This window comes from Mugil cephalus, chromosome 12 (genome assembly GCF_022458985.1).
Source record: "Mugil cephalus isolate CIBA_MC_2020 chromosome 12, CIBA_Mcephalus_1.1, whole genome shotgun sequence".
Lineage (NCBI taxonomy): Eukaryota > Metazoa > Chordata > Actinopteri > Mugiliformes > Mugilidae > Mugil > Mugil cephalus.
The window spans coordinates 21,507,492-21,532,780 of record NC_061781.1 but is presented as its reverse complement, the minus strand read 5'-3'; the positions used below and the strand labels follow the sequence as shown (position 1 = coordinate 21,532,780).

At 42.1% G+C, this 25,289-nt stretch overlaps 1 protein-coding gene across 1 annotated transcript; it reads left to right on the top strand.

The window, feature by feature from the left end:
- Positions 1 to 177: 177 nt before the first annotated feature.
- Positions 178 to 24,922, top strand: trappc10 (trafficking protein particle complex subunit 10). The gene is made up of 23 exons (XM_047601384.1): positions 178 to 344; positions 6,034 to 6,115; positions 7,129 to 7,264; positions 12,138 to 12,337; positions 12,586 to 12,781; positions 12,902 to 13,013; positions 13,147 to 13,394; positions 13,611 to 13,757; positions 14,255 to 14,369; positions 14,996 to 15,072; positions 15,302 to 15,393; positions 15,799 to 15,939; positions 16,280 to 16,389; positions 17,118 to 17,653; positions 17,734 to 17,875; positions 18,722 to 18,880; positions 18,991 to 19,220; positions 19,521 to 19,621; positions 20,627 to 20,750; positions 21,054 to 21,218; positions 21,409 to 21,589; positions 23,173 to 23,367; positions 24,374 to 24,922. The coding sequence occupies exons 1-23, from the start codon at positions 284 to 286 to the stop codon at positions 24,619 to 24,621; spliced, it is 3,798 nt and encodes a 1,265-aa protein (XP_047457340.1). The 5' UTR covers positions 178 to 283; the 3' UTR covers positions 24,622 to 24,922.
- Positions 24,923 to 25,289: the final 367 nt, after the last annotated feature.

Sequence of the window (25,289 nt, the reverse complement as noted above, 5' to 3'; positions counted from 1 at the left end):
GGAGAATTAAATTGCATTTTTTTAATTAAATAGTTATATGTGCATATATTATTTATCCTAAATTTAAGCACCTAAATTAAACATGATATCGCACCTGTAATGTTTTTGTTTTTTTCAAAAAAATGCACAGCCTGGCCCTTTAATGACGCACCGCTTACGCACTTCCCGGAAGTGCAGCGGGGAGACGGGCCCCATCGATACAACACAACTGCACACATAAGCACTTACTAATAATAAAGCTCTGTTTGTATGTCATTTTCATGGAGAGCCGCCGCTAACACATATGGAGTGTCAAGAGGAAAAGCCAATCATCTATACCATGGAAAACAAGCCGATTGTAACATGTGAGTGTTTGAGGAAAAAAAAATAATGAGACGCTCAGTCTTTTATTTTTTCTGGTCCTGACAGTTAGCCTGCTAGCTGTGTGCATTAGCTCCTTTTAGCTAAGCGAGCTGTCAACCTTATACCAGTCAGCTTGGAAACGCTGCTCGCATGTGCCCATTGGTGTCTTTATTCATTCTCGCCATGGCTGTATTTATTTTTTCCTTATGTGCATACTACAACACTGTCTGTGCTACGCGTTGTCATGGGAAACTAGATCTCCTAGCTAGGTGGCTGCAGTCACTTAACAGGCCCTGCTAACGATGTAACGTCACGGGCTGGTTGCTGCAGTTTTGGAGAAGGATATCATTTTTTGTTGTACAGCAACACTTTCTTCACACTTTCTTAAGCGGCTCGTACATATTGTGGGCCGCACGGTGTTGGGTGGCCAGGGTCAGTTCGCCATTCATAAATCCCTCCGGGGTCTGAAGGCTGCTCGCTAGGTGGGTTGTTATTTTAGGAGCCGACGTTGTTAGATGATTCCTGCCTCATCTCACACCGCAGGCTGCTCCATTTTTAGTGCCTTCCTCCGGGTATGCCGGCAGACAGAGATTCTGGGAAGTCTGAATATGAATGGGAATCAGTTTGGCATTAGGGTTCGGTTTGTTGTGCAGAAGTTACGTTGTTGCCCTAAGACAGGGATGACAAACTCGTTTTTAGTTCAGTGGACACATACAGTCCAGTTTGATCTCAAGACCACAGGGAGTCTTAAAAATAAATAAATAAATAAAATAATCCCAATATAAATCCTTAAATACAAGCTTATTTTGCATTGTAGGTCTTAAATTACATTTTTTTTAGTCAAGTGTTAAATCTTGACGTCCGTTTACTGCTTCATTCGCTTTTTGTTCAATGCATTGGTTGTTCTTTATGAAATATGAACCAATAGAAGTACGCAGAAGTACAACTACAAATGAGACCTGGAAGTGATCTGCATACAATAGAGTTTATTGAAAGAAATGTCACCTCAAACGTCTCCGGGCCATTTGGCCTTGTGCTCGATGAAACCCTGAACCAGCTTGTTCTTGAATGACAATACGTTTTGTTATTTTGGAAGTAACTCCGGGTCTCTGATTTTCCTTATTTTTTTTGTACTCGGTGTAGGAAATTTAACCCCTAAGTCTTAAATTTCACTTATTCAAACCTGCAGAAACCCTGGACTGTTAACACAATAGTGTATGAACCTATATTTAAAGGAATTTCCCCCCGGGATCAATAAAGTGATTCTGATTCTGATATAAAACAGCAGCTCCAAACATTTCCCTTTGTTTTAGTGCAAAGAAATACACAATGAAAGTGTTAACATTTAATGAATTGCACTATCACAAAGCATGTAATGAAAAAGTTAAGTTAAATTTCTGTATATATATATTCTATGTCACAGTGTTGTCCACATTTCTTACTAAAACTGTGTGAAACATTGGAATAGCAGCTATTTTTATTGGAAAAATCTAATTCTTGCACTTGCAAATTCATCCCGTGGCCCAAATCAGACCCTCTGGTCTGGTTATCAGGTGTTATACCTCAGATACATGCCTCTGAAATTAGATATTAAAGCTTTAAGTAGAAGGTTTGTGCCACATATGAACAGTCTAATCAGAAAAAATTACAATGAAAGCTGCAGGTTTTGTTATACAACATCCATTTACCACAAAGGTCTGTAACCACAGTATTTCACTACCACTGCGGTTACCCAACATCTAGAGACGTGTCTGTCTTCAATGAAGGGCTACACTTTAAGTCATAGCTTTAAAGCGTTAAGGTCACAGTCTTTTTTTGTTTTTTTTTTCCATGTTTGTTATTAAATGTGAAGTAAATTCCCTGTAAACGTGGTTTTCAAATGCCGATTAATTTTCTGGATGTTTGTTTTAAAAGATCGTCTGCAAGTTGCACTATAGATTGAAACTGTTTTAACTGAACTTTTATTATTTCCTGCACAAAACACATTTCTGTATGTGTCTTACAGGTGTCAGGTGAGCTCTCTCTTACTATGATTCATCTCAGTTTACTCTCAGGGTTAAGGCTCGTATGTTTACGATACTTGCACTGTGTAATCATTGATTTAAACTTGAGCCTCAGAGTGCTCGATGTTGTCCAACAAGAGTTCTCATGCACTCAAATATCGATGAATTTCCCATTTAAATGTGAATAAAAGACTCGTGTCAGCGTTCAGCGCTGTGCTCGTTCTACTTTTGCAGGTGTCCTCTGCAGGATGAGCTGTGTCGAACTTTTTCTTGACCCTGCGTGCATGATTGACTCATGCTGCTGTTTGCTTTGCAGGCTTGTGTTTGATAGCAGCGTTTGAAAGACTTTGTGAACATTCAAAGTTCAGTTTTGTTTCGCGGCTGCTGCAGCTTTAAGATCTTCGAAAAATCAACACGTTTATGTTTGTTACTGCCTAAATATGTGTTCATGAATGTGTTCTGCTTTGGTTTGTTAGTGGAAAATCAATTCATGTCATCACACCGTGGAATTTATACTGAGAAAAGATCAGGTTACTGTGACTTCTGGCAGCTATAAACTGTAGGATTGACCTCTGTTTACTGTGCGTCTGTGTTGATGTCACGTGCAAACTACTCTGATCATTCGACTTATAGCTGAGCCACACAGGAACAGGAACACTCCTCTTCAAGCGATGGTGCATATTTTTCCAGGTGTTAAACAGTGGGAAGAAAGGCTAATTGATTTACAATACGGTCATAATTGTCAGTGTATTGTGTTGGGCCACGTCGAGGACACAGCATTCAAATAGAGCTCACACAGGCTTAAGTGCTGACTTTGTCTTGTAGGCTATTCAGTGATATTTGCATCCATAGTGAACATTGTAGCACTTGTATTTCCGTGTGCTCTTGTAGAGTATTCCTTGCACAAGCCTTTCGCATGGCTCATTGGATGCGACACACCTTCACTGTAACTTGTACGCGACTGCTACATCAAGCATTTCCGAAATTGGGCTGTGAAATTAAAGACACGTTAATGACGTCGAACCTGGTTTAATTCCTTTGTTCGATCCTGCTCCATATTGAGCAGCGTGAGATGAACTGGTGAGTCGTCTGGTGAAAACGGGTTTGTTTAAACTGCTGCAAGGGCTACATACACGTTGGCATTTATACTTGTGCGCTGGTGTGTCTGCATTGACCTGTAATTACAACGCTAACACACCAGTCCCTCGGTAATCAGCTGTGTTGACTTACTCTGTGCACGTCATACAGTGACGATTGGAATCGCTGCTGATTTTCTGAGAACGGTTGATTCCATCTTATTAGGTCTTGATTTGATTCAGTATCAATTTATTTAGAGATTTTTCAGGTTTGATGCAAATGTGTTTAGCTGTAAAAGAGATTTTCACAAAACTACTGTTGCAAGTTATGCAAAAATGTGAATGTCCGCGTGTGTGAGACTATGTGTGTTGTTAAAAATGTTGCCACGAGACTCTTGCTTTTTGTCCAGTTCTCCTCTTGTCACTCATTTAGTTACATTTCTGGGGAAGTGCACGTCAGGCTGTGCAGGAAGGACACAATCACGGCCGAGATCTAAAGAATAACCATAGATCTGGTGTAAAAGGCTTCTGTGTCGGTCAATATATTGTCAGTGCAGGTCTGCACATGTTTCACGCTGCACAGGAAATTATAGCATTTGTTACAGTTATTATGAAGCTGTTAAGAGCTATCAGTAGATGTGAAACACTTGTTGCGTTTTATGGCTGGTGCTTCGTTTGTGGGTTGAAATGGCTCAAGCTGTGCACTTTGGTTCACGCTATATGTGCAGACGACACCCTCATGAAACGGGCCTAAGGATCGAGGGTGTTAAACTGGTGATGCATAAATAATATGGCCTGAGCTGAACTGTGAAAGTGGGGCTGGGCGGTACGACCAAAAATATATATATCACAGTATTTTGTTTTTTCATGCATAATCACGTGTTCATAACATTTTCTACTGTTTGAAAGAGGAATTAATGCAGTAGATTGACTAAGGATGGACTATTTATTTGTGATGATGAGTAAATATTGTAGAATAATCCCACACTAGTAGTAAAACAGGTTTGCATGGCTTCGTGTTAACGCTGACTGCAGATGTGGAAATCTGGGGACATTTATATAGCTCTGAAATTTTAAAAAAATTAAACGTTATCAAGATGAAATAAATAAACAGGGACAATTACAGTTTCAGTCATTTTGACATATTTAAACATATTTAAACTGCTATGTCTGTAATGTCAATAGCAGCGCAACTGGCTGCTGTAATAATCGTAGTCTGCGTGCAACATTTTTTTTCTCACTCATAAAAAGCTAAAACTGGGGACATTTTCGTGTCTCTTCTCGTTCTGCTGCTTCATTTTTCGTTCCTTTCCATCTTCACCACGTCTCACAGTGACACAGTCGCACCATGTGTGTTTAGAAGCGCTACATTGAAAATGGTCCAGGCTGAAACAGCGTCTTCTGAACGCTGTATAATCAAATACACCGGTATATATTCGGTATGAACCAGTTTACTGCCCAGCCCTGTGTGAAAGCTGTTCATTTATTCAAGTTTCGTGATAAATGTATCGAGATCTAACATGTACGTAGTTTAATTTCCCTCTCCGTGTTTTTAGACAGCTTCCACGAAAACTACATTTCTTAGTTTGCGCTGACGTCTTGAGCTTGAAACTCCCTAAAGCACAGTTAGAGTTAGAGTTAGAGTAGAAAACATGAGATGCTTTGGGGGGATTACAATACAGAGCTAATATACGTGGCTTTTTGAAAGCGTCTGTGAGCGGAAGAGACAGAAGGGGATTAGAAATGAGTACATAAGATTAGAAGTTGTATAATTATTTGTGTGTAAGTCGTGCTTCTTAACTTAGACTGGTGCTGCCAGTGTAGCTGTGTGTTTTGGAAGGAGGTGAGTCTCAGCGCTGCAACGCAACTCCTCAGGTTAAAGGAAACATCCAGATTAGATCCACATGCTGTTAAGTCTGACGTCGACATTGAGTAGCTGACCTGGCGAAACCTTTACTGAGATCACATCTCAAGATTTTAATTTGGACGGTTTGAAAACGTTAGATCCACTAGTGGAAACAACTGCACTAAATCCCCCTTTAATGACAGTTTGTGGTGCTGTTATATTAGACGTAAAAGTAAAATTAGTTTCTGTTACTGAATAAAATGGGATTGTTAAAATGATAAAAAACTTGCATCAGTGCAACACAATGCGATTGTGTGCTGCACACCACTGCCTCCATGTATTTTAACATTATTTTTAAACAGATACTGAATAACAAAACCTCCATGAAGCTCAGATTTAGCACAAGTCTGTTTTATTAGAATATGTTAATTGTCACTAGCGTACCTAATGAACTGGCAAGTGAGTGTGTAGAGTAACCGAGCTATTCAGTCTACTCAATATAAGGCTGCCAAACGAGATGTTTGCTTTAACACATCGCTTTGTTTCATTTTCATTTCATCGGTGGATCATCCTGTTTGTATTATTATTAACCGGCATCAAACGCTGGTTATATTAAAGTCCACATTAGGAAATGTGAGGCTCTGCATCGGAGCATCGTGTCCACGGTCATTGTTGTGAAGATGCTGCTATTTTTTTTTGTATCTGACCTAATTTTTTCTTTGTCCTCTCGCTTTTTTTTTTTTTTTTTTTTTTTTTTTTATCACAGGTGCTGGAGATCAGGGCTTGTTTACGTCTCTGTATACCTCATTGGCCCAGCAGCTTCCCAGGGAGCCAATGGAGTGGAGGAGGTGAGTAACGTCCAGCTAAATGCACGATGGAAAAAAACCATGTGACAAGATATCAGTTATTTGCGAAAAAGCATCGTGAGATTTCCTGTCTGCACGGGTTTCACACACTGTTCACTGTTTACGGCATCAGACACCAGAAAATCTCCAGCACTAAACCGAACTGTGAGTTCAGGATGTACGTGCGTCGTAAATAATGACCTCAACAGGTGCAGCCGGAGAGAGAAACTGGTTGTTTTGGTTTGGCCGCCTGAAGTGTAGCAGCAGATAAACACAGTGTGTGTGTGAGTCAGGTCTCCTTGCCCTCATTACTGACTTATAGAGGCATTTAATTGATGGCATGGGAGTGCTGGTAATATTCAGTTCAGGGCAGACAAACGCAAACTCCAGTAACACACTGTTCTGGATGATGCATGATGGTTTCAGGTCATTGGCTCAGTGGAAATATTGCAGGAGATGCTGTGAGCTCTCATAGTAACATCCCAGGTTTTACGCTAAAATCTTTATTGACATATTCTTTTTAATTGTTTAGGAGTGCCAGAAATGAATTGAGTCAAGCTTTGAAATGTGAAACACTTTTTTCCTCCCTGACGACTGTGGTGATTATGTTCGGGATCAGTTTGATTGGACACTGTTTGTGTTAGAGTTGTGGCGGCGTCGCGCTCCTTGAAAGCCGAGCGAACACAACCTCGGGGGGGCGGCGGGATCGGGTGTGTTGCAAAGGGGAAATCTGGCTGTTTTACAACACGGCTCGTTACATCGGCCGTCGTTAAACAGGAAGCGGCGATTCTCAAATGAAAGCCTTGTTCCCCGTCGATGAGAGATTTGATAACAAAGCAGAGTCTGCGACGTTAAATCATTCTGTATTTAATTGAACGCCGCAGAGCGAATCTTGTAAATTAGTTTCTGATCCGGCGCCAGATTCACGACGTGTTTTTGCGTTTATGTCACTGAATGTGGCGCGATCACACCCACATCTCACATCTCACACTAACTCTGCTCTCTCCTCTGCGCAGGACTTACGGCCGTGCACCAAAAATGATCCACCTTGAAGCTAATTTTGTCCAGTTTAAAGAGGAGCTCCTCCCGAAGGAGGGCAACAAGGCTCTTCTCACCTTCCCCTTCCTCCACATCTACTGGACTGACTGCTGTGTGAGTAACCTGAAACGCACACACAGTAACTCTTCTCTGTCCGGCTGGCAGATCAGGTGAAAGGAGATAATGCCCTAACCTCATCTCTGGGTTGGTTAAAAAGCTATAATGAACAAGAAAAACGCCAAATAAATACTGCAGGCAGCTTCTTAAAGTTGCTGCTGAGGAACCACATTTGAAAAGTTGAAAATAAATTCTGTTCAGGAAGTTTTTTTTTTTAGTTCATGTGTGTTTGAGCATCAGCCTGACTGCTCGTCTGCTCTCCTGATAAGCACTTTATTAGTGAGTTATCCTGTGTGGATAAAAATAGGCCTGTGTGCAACACATGCAAACTCTCGCTTCATGTGTGTCCTTCAGTGCACATCAGTTTTTGCGTTTCCGTTACCCTGAGAAATGTGCAAAACCTATATATTGCAAAAACAAAACAAAAACACAGGTAATGGAAATGACTACATTTTGAAAAAATACTCTCAAGTATCAATAAAATATTTTTAGGCTCTCAGGAGGTGGTTTTTCAGATGCGTTGATAGAAAAGTTTATCACAAAAGTGCAGCAGAGACGCTTTTTTCCACAGGAGATGAGGTGAGAATTTAAGAGAATTATTGGATATCGTGAGACGGGACTTGACGAGAGTTACAGCTCATTTGTAAAACACCTTTCAATGGAAAGACGTGCAAAGCGCAGTTGCACTTTTTCCGAAATTTCCGCAATATTGCTTTTATTTTCCAAGAAACCTTAATGGAAACGTTGCTCATGTTATTTTCCCCTGTGCACACGAATGTATCTGAAGCTGTGCAACTTTTTTTAGCACTGAGTTTTATGGGATGAGAAACGACAGCGAAAAGGTGACTCTAGCAAGTCTGTCTGCGTTATTGTGCATATGGCTTTTTGGAGCCACCGGTCTAAACTGAACTTGACATCTTCTTTGCAGCACTGGGCGTAGGAAAGAGACAGGAGAAAAACAAGAAGGGAAGCAGGAACCTGCTGCTGCTGACTGAGCAGCTGGTTTGTTTAAGGAAGTGCTGCCTTCAGCTCGTGACTCATGAAATTTTATAATGACTGTGCCCCTGAAAGAAGTATCGACTCATGAACGCCTGCACACTGTTCTAACTACAATGTTGTTAGGATCAGGCATTTTACAGTTACTCCATATAACATCGTGTCATTGCAGGCTGACTGGTAACTCATTGATGGTGTGGCAGGTTCTCTCCCGAAAAAATCACCTGTTATGAGCATAGATAGTAGATTATTACTGCACCTTCCTAAACAAATGCATGTTCTGAATATTGACAAACACTTGTAGAAATGAAATGAGATGATTAGTGTGTAAGTCTTTTTAATGGAAGGATGGTGGTCTAATTTAGGTTTAAAAAACACCCTGAATCTCTTCCATTTTCTACCCTTTTACCCTTCCACACCAAGAAATAAAATGTACTTTTTAATCTATATTAATATTGTGCACTGCAAACTGAGTATTTTGACATATCATCATTTCAGATTCATACAATATAAATACTGAAGCTGCATGATGTACATTTCTGAGCTATGATCATCTGTTCAAAAAGCGCTTCATCACAAATAGTATAAAAGCCACAGCCTAGATATTTGTATATATAACGTGGTACAAAATGGACTAATAGGTACAAAATGAGAAATTAAGCATTTTATTGTCTATATTACTACTAATACAAAACAGATGAACCATGTGTTTACATTGCCAGTGAAAGGGTTAATGAGACACTGAGAGTGGGAACTAATGTGTCTCCAACAAACAGCAAAACACAAATGCAGGTTTATATTCTTGGTTTTATTCAGGAACACGGTTTTGAAACTTGAAAGCACGGCATGACGTGTTTTCTGTCTAATATTTAATCTGGTAAGCTGTTAGTAAACAGTTTTAAGGTTAAGTTGCACGTCATTGGATGAAACCTCAATGAGGCAACTCATTTAAAGGAACAATTAATCACAAAAGGCAGTAAACGAAAACGCCGAAAAGACTCCCGTAGCTGCCAGTGGTTCATCACAGGACACTGATTGTTCTGGACCAAAGATAAATCGTCGTGTGATCTCAGGAATCCTGCGAGAATCCATCTGCCTCAGGGAGGAATCAAAAGACTGACCTCACACACTCAAATAATCCTGCTTTGTTGCAAATTGGCTATTTTTACAAAATTGTCCACCGGTGTAGGAAGGAGATCAGCTCGGGGAGAATCTGACGCTTCTAGATGACATCAACCATACTGCGAGATTTTTAATTTATTTTTCACAACATGTTTGGAAGACATAAAAAAAAAAAAAAAAAAACGATGACGACACATTATTCTTAAAAAAAATTAAGTAATAAAATGACAAAATAATTCGAGTTCAATCCATTCATTTGTATAGTTGGTGCGAAAAGATTTAAGAAGTTTCATCCTTGAAAAGATTAAATAATAATAAGTTTTATCAGTTTATCCAAAGAATAAAAGGACAAAACAAAACCGCTAAGTTGCTCTGCTTCGATAACAAACGCTAATCGCTGAAAGTGCTAACATCATTTCTGCTTCTTCCTGTTGTCCAACCAACTATAAAATGCATCATCACCATCACTTATCGACTACGTGACGTCACCTGGATGCTCCCAGATGTTAAAACTAGAACCTAAATCAAGAAAATGAACAAACACGAGCACAGAGGAGCAACTTAAAACCTGCATGTTGGCCTCTAGATCGTCCAGGTGCAGCTTTCCATTTCTTTCTCACTTCACTGCACTAGTCGTGATGTCATATGTGCAATCGGAGATAAAGAGTTAAGAGGAGAGCTGGGGAGATGGGTGCACGACCTTGTGTTGCGAGTATCAGGAAGACGAGGCTGCAGCTTCCCCTTTTCATTCCTGTAGTCGTGACATGACCTTATTACAGGTACAGTTCAGAACACTGAGGCCTGGATCTAAAACAACGCAGTGCACGAGTAGGTTTAGTTTGAAAAGAATTTAAACTTAAAGTCTGTATTTTCCTGCTAAAATAAAAAGTCTGCTCTCATATGAAGCTTCTGCATCGGCCGAACTGCAGCAAACTAGAAGTGAGGGGAAGATGGAATAGATCCGTCCACAATTATCCAACTGTGGGAGATTTTGGCAAGTTCTTCAATCACAGGACAGTCAGGCAGAATTAATCAGAAACATATTTGTGGGGCTTTTCCCTTGTGCACAGTCGCAAAGACACAAAAATATATATATATTTTTTGCAAACACAAAAATCTATCTATACAAAAAGCTAAAAACTTAACGTATTATCTCCTTAACATTGCACATGCTGCCACTGATCACAAAGATTTACGATCTGAGCCTGATCCTACATACTGCAACTGCAAGTTCAACATTGTGTAACAGCCGCTCTCCAGTTTCTCTGCCAGCGGACTGTTGCATAATAACTGAGTCACCATATTATACCCACCTCTACTCATTTCCAGCCAATTTAAAACAAACTCTACCCTCCAGCAGTCGTCGATTCACAGTCACTCTGCGAATCCCAGCCACAACATTCACATCCGTATCCTCCAGGAAGAATGGGTTCAGCTCTCAGAAACCGTAAACTCGCTGGTTGGCATTCTTTTAGCTGTTATCTTCAGCCGTTGAAACGTCTTCACTGGGTAAAAAATGCAGGTCGCTGAAGGAAACGTGTATTGTCCATTACCTTTTTAATGCAGTCTCGCTAATCAAAACGTATTTATTTCATTTGTTTGACTTGTTTAGAGGAGGGTTTATGCCATAAATGCTTTACTTTAACAAGTTATTTGCAGCATCAAGGGTTTTAAATGCAGTTTTCTTTCAAACTGCACAGTTTAGGTTTTCACATAATGAAAATAAGTGAAAATTACTGCCAACATCCCATTGTAACGAATGATTATCAGTTATTCATAAGGCCCCATTTATCCACCCATGTTACACTGTGACTTTATGGCAGTTTTTCATGCCAAGGACCCCAAACTGATGGAGAGATTATGCACAGCCTAGTGCAAATTATAAATATACATTATTATTATCATTTTGCATTCAGTATTAAGCTATTCAAATAATACAGGTTCAAATTTCAAACATGTGCAACAATAGGGTGCAACTGCCATAAACATACATAGCTTTTCCTTTAAACGTAGCTAAATGTAGCACGGTCAGTGAATCACCGAAACATTTTGGCCTCAGTAGTTGGCTGATGGTAGCAAGCTACACTGTTAGCTTTTCTATGTGGCCTCGTGACTGGATCAGCAGCGATGGGGGCGTGGCCTATCGTGTACAGGAGGCTTAGATTGACAGGTCTAGACTAGTGTTTGAAACGGCGCACTGTTGAGACAACTCCTGTGTTGACTGAAAGATAACCTCAATTTATCCCTTCACTAAAATATGTTGGATTCATGTTAATGTGCAATTAAATAAATTTCAAATTTTTAAGGGATATTTAAAAAAAATACATATACGAAAAATGTCTTTTGCGACCCCCCTGCAGGATCCTCGCGTACCTCCCAGGGGCCACGAACCCCCCCGTTGAAGACCCATGCTTTATGGTATTCAAAACCTAAAACCTTTTTTTTCTATTGTGAATGCTATGCCAAAAGGACTGAAAGTAATGTACAATTATAGTATTAAAAAACATGCCATGAACAGTTTTATTTATTGGCTAAAGTTAAAATAAATCAAATTAATATCTGTTGCACGTCAGCTGTTCAGCCAAGAACACTAGATCTTTCTGCAGCTCCTCTGTGGATTTACTCTGTTTAGGTGCCATAAGACTTGTTGGCTGAAAATAAATCTTAATGACTCTTGTCTGTTCATTCTGATAGAAGTATAGAAATCTACACAGAGTGCCTGAAAAAATACAATCTGTGTGATTTATCGCAGGATACGGAAATGTACAAGAGCTCAGTGAAGGAGGACATGCTGCGCTGGCAGAACAGCTTGAAGACCCACGGCTCGGCGGACTGGGTCATCATCGTCGTGGAGACCAACGACACGAAGAAGAAGAACAAGCCCAACATCCTGCCTCGGTCGTCCATCGTGGACAAGATCCGCAGTGACTTCTGCAACAAGCAGAACGACAGGTGAGGAGATTCCTCCCCTTCAGACGGGTTCGTTTATATGAAAGTTGGTAGCAGACTGCTGAGAATGGGCGACAGACTGACTTCCCTCACCACATGCTGTTGGTCTCCAGTTCCTTCTTTGGTTACAGTTAAAAAATTTAGTTTTTAGTCAACAGAAATACAGAATATTCTCTTTTCACTTAATATCACAAATGAAACATTTTTGCTCCCCGTGTGAATAAAAGGTTGTCTGTCCTTTTATTGTCCAGGTGTGTGGTTCTGTCCGATCCTCTGAAGGACTCGTCTCGGTCTCAGGAGTCCTGGAATTCTTTGCTGCTGAAGCTGCGAACTCTCCTCCTCATGTCCTTCACCAAGAACCTGGGCCGCTTCGAGGACGACATGCGAACGCTCCGAGAGAAACGCACGCAGCCCGGCTGGAGCTTCTGTGAATACTTCATGGTCCAGGTACCTAGAAAAGGCTCAGACATCAGAGTCTGACAGGATTACCTCCTCATGTCCTCGAGCTTTGTTTCGTTTTCAGTTCTTATTACAACCTAGTTGTGTTTTGTGTGTGTGATTGTGCAGGAGGAGCTGGCCTTTGTTTTTGAGATGCTGCAGCAGTTTGAGGATGCCTTGGTCCAGTACGATGAACTAGATGCTCTATTTACACAGTACGTCCTCAACTTTGGAGCTGGAGGTACGTAACCACCACCCAGTGCTTTAGTTTCATCTCAATACAACTGTTCTCTTAATTAGAATTAACATTTGAGGGTGAGTTTATTTCTTTTCTGAGATAAACGTTACATTCTAGTGTTGACTTTGATCCGCAGACACAGCTAACTGGCTCGGCTCATTCTGCGCCCCGGTGCGTAACTGGAGCGGCCTGCTGCTCCGGAGGCCCATCGACATGGAGAAGAGGGACGGGATTCAGCGTGGAGAGGCCAGCCTGTTAGACCTGAGGAGCTACCTGTTCTCCCGCCAGTGCACTTTACTCATCTTCCTCCAGAGGCCGTGGGAGGTCACGCAGAGAGCCCTGGAGCTGCTCCACAACTGTGTCCAAGAGCTGCGCCTGCTGGAGGTAAAAAATAATTCATACAGTGGCCTTTTTCATGTACTTTCAAGAAGATGTAAGATATTTAAAGTGTTTCCCTGTGTAGCACAGAAAAATAGATATTAAACTAGAGACTTCTCCACATGTTTCATGCAAAACTTCCACTTGGAAACACATTTTTAGTATCTAGAATATACTGTGGAGGTCAGGGGTTAAAATATAATGGTTCTTTTTGTCCTTCAGGTGTCGGTTCTCGAGGGCGCCCTGGACTGCTGGGTGTTCCTCAGCTGTTTGGAGGTTCTCCACAGGATTGAAGGCTGCTGCGATCAGGCCGTTTTAGCTGCAAACTGCTCCCACACCGTCGGGCTCTGGGCTTACGCTACAGACAAAGTAAAAATAAATAAATAATTAAAACAGAATCTGTATTTTATAGCTTTGGCAATGATTGCTTATGTACCTTCAAGGACGTGTATCTGCAGGAATTGTTCATGTGAAACAATGAGTCTGACCTCGATGTAAGAAACCTCTCACTAGGAAGTTAAACATTAAGGGATTGTGTGTGTAGCCCTTATCATCTATCTCCTCCTGTCTGATAAGACAATTAATGTTGTATCACGTGCATTTAAGGTTGACCAGTATTTTGCCTGCATTTCCATTACTCCTAGAGATGCACTAAACCTAAATATCTCAATAAAAAAGTGGTAATGGGAACAGCAACATTTCTATATCTAAAACCTTTTTATGCTCTCATGCAGTGTTTTTTCAGATGTGACCAGTTCATTTGAAGCAGCTTTTATTTTGGCAGGCTTAAATCTCTACGAGTTATTTGATAACGTTTTCACAGATTCATTCATTCGTAACTTAACACGTATCCTCTCTGCCTCCAGCTGAAGTCTCTGGGGGAACTTTGTGGCCTGGTGTCAGAAAAGGGACCCACGTCTGAAGACCTGAACAGGACCGTAGATCTGCTGGCTGGACTGGGAGATGAGAGGCCTGAGACTGGTGAGCAGTCAAAACAAAAAAAACACATTGTGATGACAGGCCGAACTTTATGTTAGTCGTGTTGGGTGGTAATGAGCCTTCAAAAAGTTTGCACAAAACCCGAATCCCTTTGCCGCTGACATCAGTGCATGGACAAGTGATTTAAGGCTCAGAACAAGGCGGCGGACACCAGTCAGATCTGAGCCACGCGTGGGTGAGTGTTGCCTGTAGTTGTCCTGAATCACTGCTCAGACTCCGTCCGCCCTCATCAGCAGCGGTTCAGCTGATTCAGGACTGACCAGATGTCCGACTGGCTGCTCCTCCTGATTTTTACAGTTTCTCCAAGTGGTTTTTTATCTCGATTATTTTCTATAATGTGACAGAACCAGTTGTATATTGTAGATTTTAAACACCCCACAGTTGGTTTCTCAGCTTTCGTTTTTGCTGCACAAGTGTAGCAGAATATATTTGGCTGTTCAGCTGTAGTCTCTCCACAGCAGCTGAGTGATGTTTGAACGATAGCAGCTGTTCTTTTAAAATCCCACTCGCTGAACATTTGGGAGCTTGTTCATCCAATCATGTTAATTAAGGATTAATGGAAAACCCGGACTCTTTTAACTGTTGGCGTCCTTTGTCTCCCTCCACAGTTAGCAGTTTGCAGAGCCCTTACAAAAAACTGAAAGAAGCTTTGTCGTCTGTAGAAGCTTTTGAAAGGCACTATCTTGTGAGTAGTACACAAACACACACTCTCACATGTTGTTTTTTGTTGTATTATAATAGTTGCCAAAGTGAAAACACACTTTCTCTGAACTCCTGTCCCAATTTTTTTTTTTTTTTAGTCAGTATTTTTCTGATGAAATGTCCAGAAACACCTCGGTGGAAACAGTTAATTTGATTATCTTTCTCCTCTCTTCTTCTTCCTCCACCACCTTATTGGCGCCTGCTTGCATCAGGAACTTTCTCATGCTGCTATGGAAATGTACCGGGCCATCGGCCGGCTGAGGTCTGCCCGACTCGTGGGAAAAAGCCTGGCTGAGTTCTACATGTAAGACAGAGTGAATTCAGTTCGGTTCATGCGTCTTAAAGGTCCAACGCATCTTTCCTAGTGTTTTAATGAGAGCGTTTTAGAAGGGGCGTTAACGTTGGACCCAGATAACGAGTATCTCTAGCTTTTTTAAATGACTTATAAATGTGTTAAACCATTTGGTTTTGCAGTAATGTAAGTGAGGCTCAAGCAAGGTTTTATATAGGGTGAGATAGTGGCAGATAAAACAATATGTCTTCAATATGACCTTTAAAATTAAGAAATTTATCAACGAGTGCGAGTAGCAGTACGTCTCTGGAATTATTTGCATTAAATAGATTTGTCGGCACATTTTTTTTGTGTGTGTTTCTCTTTTTAAAAAGAAAGAATGTGACATTTTTGTCTGTTTTTGTGTGTGTTCATTAGGAAGAAGGGGGACCCTGAACGGGCGGAAACCTTCTTGCAGGAAGCTTTGAAGTCGTACGTATCAGAGGGGTGGAGCCTCCCTGTGACTCACACCAGGAAACAAATCGCTGAGTGTCAGAAACTGCTGGACAGAACTGAAGAGTATCCTTCAAATCACAGAGACCAGTTCAAATATGTGAAGTAATTAAAGTTCTAGATGTAAAATAGGGCCGGATGCCTTCACCGCTGCATAACTCTCTGTTAAACTCGGTTATTGAAATACTCAATATTTTTCAGTAAGGCCATTTATTATAGAAGAAATATTTTCATCATAAATTGTGTCTTACCGTTGTATTGTGGAAGCTTTTCATTCAGGGAGAAAAATTCCTCCAACCTCCTTCTTTGAAAGGTTTATAAATGGGTGCTGTGTTGGCCTTTGCAGATGCTGGTGTTCTTGCATCAGTCCACTGTAGTGTTTGGTTTCCTTTACAACTCTCCACAGCTACTTAAGAACCAGTGCCTTGTTGGCTGGTGATGGGAATCTGACCACAGAGGAGAGAAAGCACTTTTGTCAAGAAATTCTGAGCTTTGCCGGCAAGTCTGGGGATCAGTGTAAGTGATTACTTAACACAAAACATTAAGAAAAAGTCTTTTATGCGCTCCTTGCTGTATCATTAGTCCGTTATTTCAAGGCGTCAAATCCATTGACTGTGTATGCAAATCGTGAACTTTCTGAACTTTGAAAATGAAGCCTGAAATGTGCGGAGCCGGTGGTCGCCATGTTGGCTGAGCTTTACTCCGCCCACACTCCGATGCTCCAAATATGGACATGGGGGTCATGTTGGGGCGGAGCTAAAGCAGCCTGGAAGTTGAGACCCGCCCACCCAACTCTGTCCATCCGCCTGTAATTATGCAGAGTTTTAAACCTTAATAAAAAATTTGAGTTAGAGTAACAAAAGCAATTCACCCCCAGTACAGTTGTCATGAATAGTGAAACAAACTATTGAGACCAAATTATTTTTTTGTACCAAGCTGTAAACATGTTTAATAATGCTGTAAAGTTGGGCTTTTTAACATGGGGTGTATGGGGATTTGCTCCCTTTTGGTGCCTCAAGTGGCCACATGATGAACTGCAGCTTTTTGCACTTCATCGCTCAGACATGGAAGTTGCCGCCTGGTCAAACCACCTTTAGTTTTGCTTTGAATAATGATGTGAAAGATTTTCCACAAGTAGAAGACGACATCAGTTTGATGGCTTTGTTCAAACGTGGACACATGGTGTGTGCAGCTGATTTGCAAAGAAAGTCTGTGCTTTAGCTAATTTCTTTCTCCCTCCCCAGCTCCTAAAGTTACCCTCAGCATGAGCGTTTTCACTCAGCTCACGCGGCTCCAGTTCCACCCAGCGACGGCCTCGGTGCACTCTGGAGCCGTCCTGCAGGTGGAGCTCACGCTGCGATGCTTGATGCCCGTGTCGGTGCGCATGCAGCAGCTAGCGGCTAGCATTCACTTCGACATCGATCGCGGAGGGACTCACGGAAGGTCTAAGGGGGCTCAGAGACAAACAAACCCGGGGACGGTGGAGTTTAACCAGGGCAGCTCTTCGGTGGGTCCTCCCTCGTCCTCGTCCAACGCCCTTCCCTCGTTAGAGCTGGATGAGATTCAGGACAGGAGTCCCTCGGACAATTCTCTCAACTCCACGGGGGTGGTGTGTAAAAACACTCACTTGCTCATGCGTCGTCATGACAGCAGCTCACCTCCGGACACGCCCAACTGTGTCAGCCCCCCGACTGTCGCCATGAAGGAAGGAGCGCAGATGCTGAAGGTGCAGGATGTAACGTTAGAGCCTGGGAACAACAGCATCATCTTCACGGCACCAGTAAGAGACAAAGAAAATACTAAAATATATGCATGTTTTTCCCACTCTCTCTCAACGCTTCTCTTTGTTTTTCCTCGTAGAGTGGACAACCAGGTGTTTACACGTTGCGCCAGCTGTGTGCCACGGTTGGCGAGGTGCAGTTTGTCCTGCCTCATATCTACCCATCGGTCCAGTATGAAGTATATTCTCAGGAGCCCCAGCTCACAGTGGAGCCTCTCTCAGGTCTGAATGTTGTACATCATGCAACTGATGGAGAGATTAAGTAGGGACCCCCTACCTACTATATTATGTGTTTTATATTTAACTTTATATTTAACAGCCTAGTGCTATTTATATTATTATCATTTTTCATTCAATATTAAACTATCCAAATAATACACAGGTTCAAATATTATTTTTTTTATTTCAAACATGTGCAACAGAAGGGTGGCAGATAAAGAAAATTATTGGCAGATTCAAGTTCTAACTTCAAACATCACCAAAACATTTTGGCCTCAGTATTTGGCTGATGGGAGCGAGCTACACTGTTAGCTTCTCTTCTGCTAATATTGCAGCATACGTCTGAGCGTCATCTGGGGACTGAATAGGCTCTCGGCCAATTGCGGGGAACCTGACAGAGTCAGTGTGTAATGTGCAGCCTCGTGATTGGCTCAGATTGATAGGGGCGGGGCCTACTGTGTACAGGAATCTTAGATTGACAGGTTTCGGGTTGTGCGACGCTCTGTGTGAAACTGTTGAGACTGTTGCTCCTGTATCACTGAATGAGTGAAGCGTGGACTGAAAGATAACCTTGATTCTCCCTTCACTAAAATATGTTGAATGCATGTTAATGTGTATTAAGAGAAATTTAAAATTGTGGGTGAAAATTACAAAAATATAGATAAAAAATGTCTAATCAACCAAAGATTTTGCGACCCCAATGCAGTACCTCTGCGGACCCTCTAGGGGTTGTATGACCTAGAGTAACTCAGTTATGCTTTACCCATGAAGTATCCAAGAAGCTACCGCCATTTTTATTACCATGCATGAAGCGCGTGTCGCTCATTGTAGCCGCGTTTGCGTCCTCAGAGCCACTGTTAGCTGGTCTGCCTCAGATGGTGAAGTTTACTCTGCTGACGGGTCACTACACTGTGAAGAAAGGAGACGCCCTGCAGCTCAGCAACACGGACACCATGCCCATCCTGCCCTCCGCCAGCTGCACCGCACGCATCAGCAGCCCTTCTGCTGGTCAGTGACCACCTAGTTACCAGCACTGGTTTTCACTGAGCACCTGCAACGCATCCACCTGAGCTTTCGTTTTCTCACGGCTGCCTTTTCTTTCCCCGTCGCGTGGTCAGAGTTGGTCGGTGAAAGCGTCCTGTCCATCCAGTCGTCCGAGAAGGTGACCAGCATCGCCCTTCCTCCCACCCCTCCCTACCACACTCTGGAGTTCCAGCTGGAGGTTCTGTGCATCATCCCATCCGGGTCCGAACGGCCCCCCAACGAGAGGCTGACCAACGGGGAGGTCCGTCATCGGCCGCGCAGCTACAGCCATCCCGACACGCCCATGACCGCCATCGACCAGAGAGTGAGAAAAACTAATATATGAACTGTTTAGAGGCGGAGATGAGTCACGGTTTATGTGTGAGAAAGCAGCGACGCAGCGATGGAGGCGTTTTATGTTTCTGCTGCTGCAGATATGAACTGTATCAGTGGAGTAGCCAGTAAAAAAATGAGACACTATATAGACCTCTATCATTTTAAAGACTGTTGGTTGTTGGTTAGAGCCCTGAAATAAACCACTGTCTGCCAGGTGACTATTTGCTCCTAGTATTTGGCTCGTTAGCTGTTTGATAGCGCTTCATAGTGAAGTCTTGTCTGTCCCCAGATGTCCATCGACTGTCCATGGTCGATCTACTCCACACTGCTCACCCTCACCTTCTACATCCCCTTCAAGACCAAACACTCACTGCTTTCTGCGGGTAACAGGTGAGCCCTCGTGGAAATGACTGTATTGATTAACATTTGTGACAGAGGTTATGCACTGACCTCACTTCCTCCCGGGGCCACGCCCCCTGAGTGGCAGTAACATCGTGAAATGTATCAGTAAATACAGCAAGAAAATGTGGATTATCAGATCAAATTAAAGACAATTGGACTCGACAATGATCCATACGAACTAGTGTGGATTTGGAAAAGTGGATTAGCCTCAGTTTCAGATAGTTTGTTAGTTTTAGTTCATTTCAGTTATGATAAATTTAAGTGCTAAGAGATTTACTGAGAAGTAACGTTAGTCATACAATAGTGTAATGTCTGGATGTTAAAAGGATGATGAGGAGTGATGGCAAATATTCCGTTTATTGTTATTTATAGTTGGAACTGACATAGTTACTATCGGCCGTAACTACGACAAAACACTAACATCCACAAACTTATCCTACAGTTCTCCAGAACGTAAGGTTTGACTTCATCAAAAAATACAGCATGAATTAATATTACCTGACACTAAATGTGAACCACAACACCAAGTTTCTGTGTCTGGATTCCAGTTCTTTCTTCATAATGCAGCGATACATTTACTCCTCTTTACTTTGGCAGATATCTGTAAAAATTTATCTCTGACTGGTTTTCAAATCTGTTGATTCAGTCAATCGCAGCGCTTTTTTTTTGTTAAATTAATTTTACAATTTAGACGCTATTAAAGCCTCTGATTCAAACTAATGCTGCTAATCTCCATGATCAACTGTCACTTTGTGCCACTCAGTGGCCGTAACCATGGAGACTTCACTGGCTGTGACATCACGTGCATACCCTCTATTTTATTATAACAATAAAGAGAAACAGAAGAAACTCTGCTCTCGGTTTTCCAGCACTGTTCATCTATGGAAATCTCCTTTATACAAAATCTTGAGAATAACAAGAAGCAAACGTTTGCACGTTTAATACAAACACTTGATCGATGTCTGACTTGTGACCTTTGACCTGACCTGACAGGAAGTACATCCAGGTGTGCGTGCAGAATGTGTCCGATGTGAACTTCACGCTGGCAGAAGTGAAACTGGCAGAGAAGCAGCACGCGTCGCTGGAGCTACAGTCTCTCAACACTAAATCACAGCAGGTGAGGAGGAAAAATAAAACCCAGTAACTGTTACAGCTTCTCCTCTAGAGGGTTTCAGGTGGCTGGAGCCTATCCCAGCTTCTACTGAGCGAGAGGCGGGGTACGACCTGGACAGGTAGCCGGTCTGTCACAGAGACCAACGCTAACCTGATACATCTACGACCAGTCTGATATTTAACCACGATTCACAGTATCTGGATGTGTCCGTCATTGACTGAAGTCAGTAAACCTCTTTCATGCTTTGATTTGAACTCACGCTGGTGTCTGGTGTGTGTGTGTTTTTTTTTTTTTTTTTTTTTGCAGCTGCTGTGCAGTAAGCACAGCGTGTTCTGCTTGTGGGAGGTGAGGTGGAAGGACGACCTGCCCTCCTGTCTCCACTGCGTCTTCTCTGCCAACTTCTCTCCTCTCAACCAAGACGTCTCCGCCTTCAAACCTTTCCACTACCAGTTCCAGCTCGAGAGAGTCACTGTAAGTCCACTCAAACGCTTATATTTTGTTTGCTTTCCTGGCTGGCCGACTAAATAATTAAAGGTCGAATATAAATACTGGTAAATGCATACAGTTGTTAATGTTGTAATGTCATATGAACCGCTTGTTAAAGTCCCTGCCTCTGTCGGAGCCTCCCGCTCTATTAATAACCCGCCCTTCGTGCTGTCAGACATTGTACAGCGTGAGAGCGGAGATCTTGCCTCCTGCTGGCGAGCAGCACTGCCGCTCCGGCCTCCTCTGTGGACTGGAGGTGTGCATCACACGACTGACCGAACCTGCAGAGGGCGAGATGGCGGAGGACAGCAAAACTGACACGGACGGCCTCAAAACCACCAAACTCATGTATGAAGGTAGGTCGTCGGCCGGCAAAGCTGAGAGGATGAACGAGAGAAACGAAAAGACTTGTCATTTGATTAGATGTTCAACTTCATCAACTGGTACAATCTGAATTACAGCACTGATTTGAGTGGTGCTTCATTTAAACCCATTTTCCTTGTTAGTGGACACTTCAGTCTGCCATCTAGTGGTAGAAACGAGTAAATACACTCGTCATTGGATTCATTCTACAAATGATCACAGGCAAAAGTGGACAAGGATTAAAACCCCGTCAAATTCTACGGTTAAACCTTATTTATTTATGTTCATTAAAATTTGTAGTTTCTAGTAACGAGCTACAACCTCGCTAATTTGCAGGTACTCGTTTGAGGACGTTGGGACTTAATTGTTCACGATTGTGGTTTTGCTCAGCCATGTTCAGATATTAAAATTAACAGTTTTATATTTTGTCACACATTTGTGACTTTATTACAATATAAATAATGAAATAATCCCAGTGTCCACATATGAGGACAAAAACTTTGAAAAACTACTACTTCCTGTTGAAAGATGATGCTTAGTTTTCATACTTCTTAGGTCCTACTGATCCCAAACAGCTTGGAGAAATTAAAAATGCATAAAATAAAAGCTCGGGTCTCAGGAGGTTAAACTGTTTCATTTGTTAAACATGATGATTGATTGTGACATATAAATAAATAAAAATATAATGGTTAGTTATCATCATTTGTACCTCTTTAATATTCTTATTATTAATCAGCATTGATCATAGATAAATACTTTATTTATCCCGAGGGATAAACATTTTGATGTGTCAGTGCCTCATATTATATATTATAATTATTAGAATGAACATTTAGTTAAATTAATTGAATCATGGGTTGATTAGTCAATAGAAGAGGATCAATGATTGAAAGTTAAATCTATTAATTCAGCTGTTCGTGTCATTAAATAAGATTTTTATCATTTTTCTTAGACACAGACATAGATTGAACTCTCGATAGATCTACTAGTTTATAGGGGAAGATATTCAATGTGATTTGTTATTATCATATTACAATATATTCCAATATTCTAAATACTTAACTGAGAAATTATAAATGCAGCCTGAAATACACATTGTATATATGTACATCAGATGATAATTCATTGGACAAGTTGAGTCAAAAAACAATATTAATCCAAATTATCCAGATACAATTTATTGCGCCGTGGAAATTATTCACGATCGGCCCAAAACACAACGTTTCTGTTTCTTTTCAAAACCAATATTAAGAAATTCAAAATCAATATTGTATCAGAAGAAAAAGTACGGCCATGTTGTTTTTCTCACCCCTACTCATTTATCTAGAAGCTTGCAAATGTATAAAATGTGTTTCTGTTATTATAATTAGTTAGTTAACCTCACTTAATTGTCCTTGGGAGGTTGTTTTCTCCAAACTCTACATGGACTTTGCTTGTCGGCGCGCCCACAAATGTTAGAAGATTCATGAAGTGAAAAACACAACATCACACATCACAACCAGCAGAGAATGAAAGCGTGTGTTTCCTCAGTGTGTCTGTGTGTGTTTCCTCAGTGTGTCTGTGTGTGTTCCCTCAGTGGCTGACAGCAGCAGTAACTGGGCCGTGTGTGGGAAGAGTTCGGGGTTGGTGTCGATGCCGGTGACGGCCAACGCTACACACAAGGTCCAGATCGAGGTGATGCCTCTGTTCGCGGGACACCTCCCCTTCCCCAAGATCAAAGTGCTGAAGTACCTGCCTCACACCTCAGCGGTGGCCATTCAGCCAGACCCCGGTGAGAAACTCTGACCAGTCAGCCAAAACATTAGAACCACCGACAGGAGAAGTGAATAACGTTGATCATCTTGTGACAGTTCAGTGTTCTGATGGGAAACTTTTGGACCTGACATTCATTCATGTGGATGTTACTTAGACATGTAGCACCCACCTAGACCAGACCAGACCCCCCCACCCCATACATAGCAATGACAATGGTAGCAGCCACCCCCAGCAGGATTCAGCCTGACACAAAAACTCAAAAAAACAGTACAAGGTGTTGACCTGGCCTCCAAATTCACTAGATCCCAAACTAATCAAGTATCTGTGGGATGATCCACAGAGGCCCCTCCCCTCAACCCATAGGACCCAATGACCCCCGACCCCCCAGCATTGATCAATGGCGTATACATGCTGCTGCTTTTCTGCTACTCTGAGCCAGAAATCTCCACTTCAGTAGCACTTACACACACCAAACTTTTCAGACTTATTCCTGACTACATTCTACAGGTAATTACAGAGGGGATTTTTCATATCTAATTCAAAGCCTGATTTATATAACATTTTACTCCAAAAGACATGGCGAAAATTGATTTCTTTTGGACTGTTGAGTATGTTGTGGTTAATGGAGTGATTAAAAGAGATATCCAAAATTCTCTTTGTAAATACCTGGAAATCTAATACATTAATAAAATGAAACAAGAATTATGAACCTTGATTTACCCATTACTTAGATTTCTGTTTTGGAAATATATGCAAATTGGTGCATATTTAAGAATGTAGCTCCTCATTTGCATATTTAAATGTTAATTCACAGAAAACTTGTAATACAAAAAATATATTGTGTTTATGTAAGAAATCAGCTGGTGATATCTGTTAGTTAAAATGTAGTAGTGTCTCACCTTAACTTTCAGCGTTTATCTAGTGGGACCTCAGTAAGTGAGCTCTGAATTTTCTTGATTACAGATCTCAGCAGTCAAGTTGTACCTTCTAATTTTATTTTTCTTGCCCCTCCGCCCTCTCAGACAGCTGCGTGGAGAACGACAGTTTGTCCCTGCTGGACAAAACGCTGGACGACCAGGGGGACACGGCGAGCATCCGCAGCCGGGGCAGCATCCACTCGGTGGGCAGCGGCGACCAGCAGCAGAAGGGCGTGGCCATGCCTCGCCTGGAGCCCTTCAGCCCCGGACAGGTGTTCAACAACAGCCACGCGCGGCAGGTCCTGGTGCTGCCCGCCACCGACGACCACATCATGGAGGTCAACGCTACATGACCCTGGTGGCGACACCGCACGCCGCCGCCGCCGCTGCCGCCGCCGCCACCCACCTCTTCTCCTTCTTCTTCTTCTTCTTCTTCTTCTTGTTGTAGGACTGAACCCAGGCCCTGGACGGACTCTGCTGAGCCTCGGCTCCGGGGCCGATCAGATCCGTGAGTCCACCTCAAAGACCGCTGCAGGTTTTCCGATACGGACTCACCCCTTAGCATGAAACATCACTGGAGACGTTACGGACTAGACAGTGACGGAGCCAATGACATCTGCTGACGAATTTAAATAAAGATTTTTCTTTGCCATACGTTGTACATAGCTCATTGAATGGATTTATAGGTATAAATATATAAATATATATAAATATATATATATATATATGGACTGATGAATCAGACCTGCGCCTGTCGTACTATTTCAAAGTGAAGAGAAACACTCCTGATTGTCCGATGATGCACCAAAGCCCTGGATGTGCGTCACGACCTCGATCAGCTCCTCAAGTACTGTAACTCTGACTGCGTGTGTCCAGTCTGTCTGTGACGTTCTGAGCCTCTCAAGTGGCCATCACTGTTATATTTGAGACTTTTGCCTTTTTTCGCGGTTCGAGCTCGAGTCAAAACGAGCCTCCGTTGACGAGGGGTCGATGCATCTTTGGAGACGCGTCCACGGTCCTG

What these genes read in the sequence shown, in the direction of transcription:
- trappc10 (XM_047601384.1), top strand. Translation starts at nt 284, where the DNA reads ATGGAGTGTCAAGAGGAAAAGCCAATCATCTATACCATGGAAAACAAG. An exon ending in TCTACTGGACTGACTGCTGT is followed by an intron (nt 7,265 to 12,137) that starts GTGAGTAACCTG and finishes GATTTATCGCAG; the next exon opens with GATACGGAAATGTACAAGAG. An exon ending in CACCAAACTCATGTATGAAG is followed by an intron (nt 21,590 to 23,172) that starts GTAGGTCGTCGG and finishes GTGTTCCCTCAG; the next exon opens with TGGCTGACAGCAGCAGTAAC.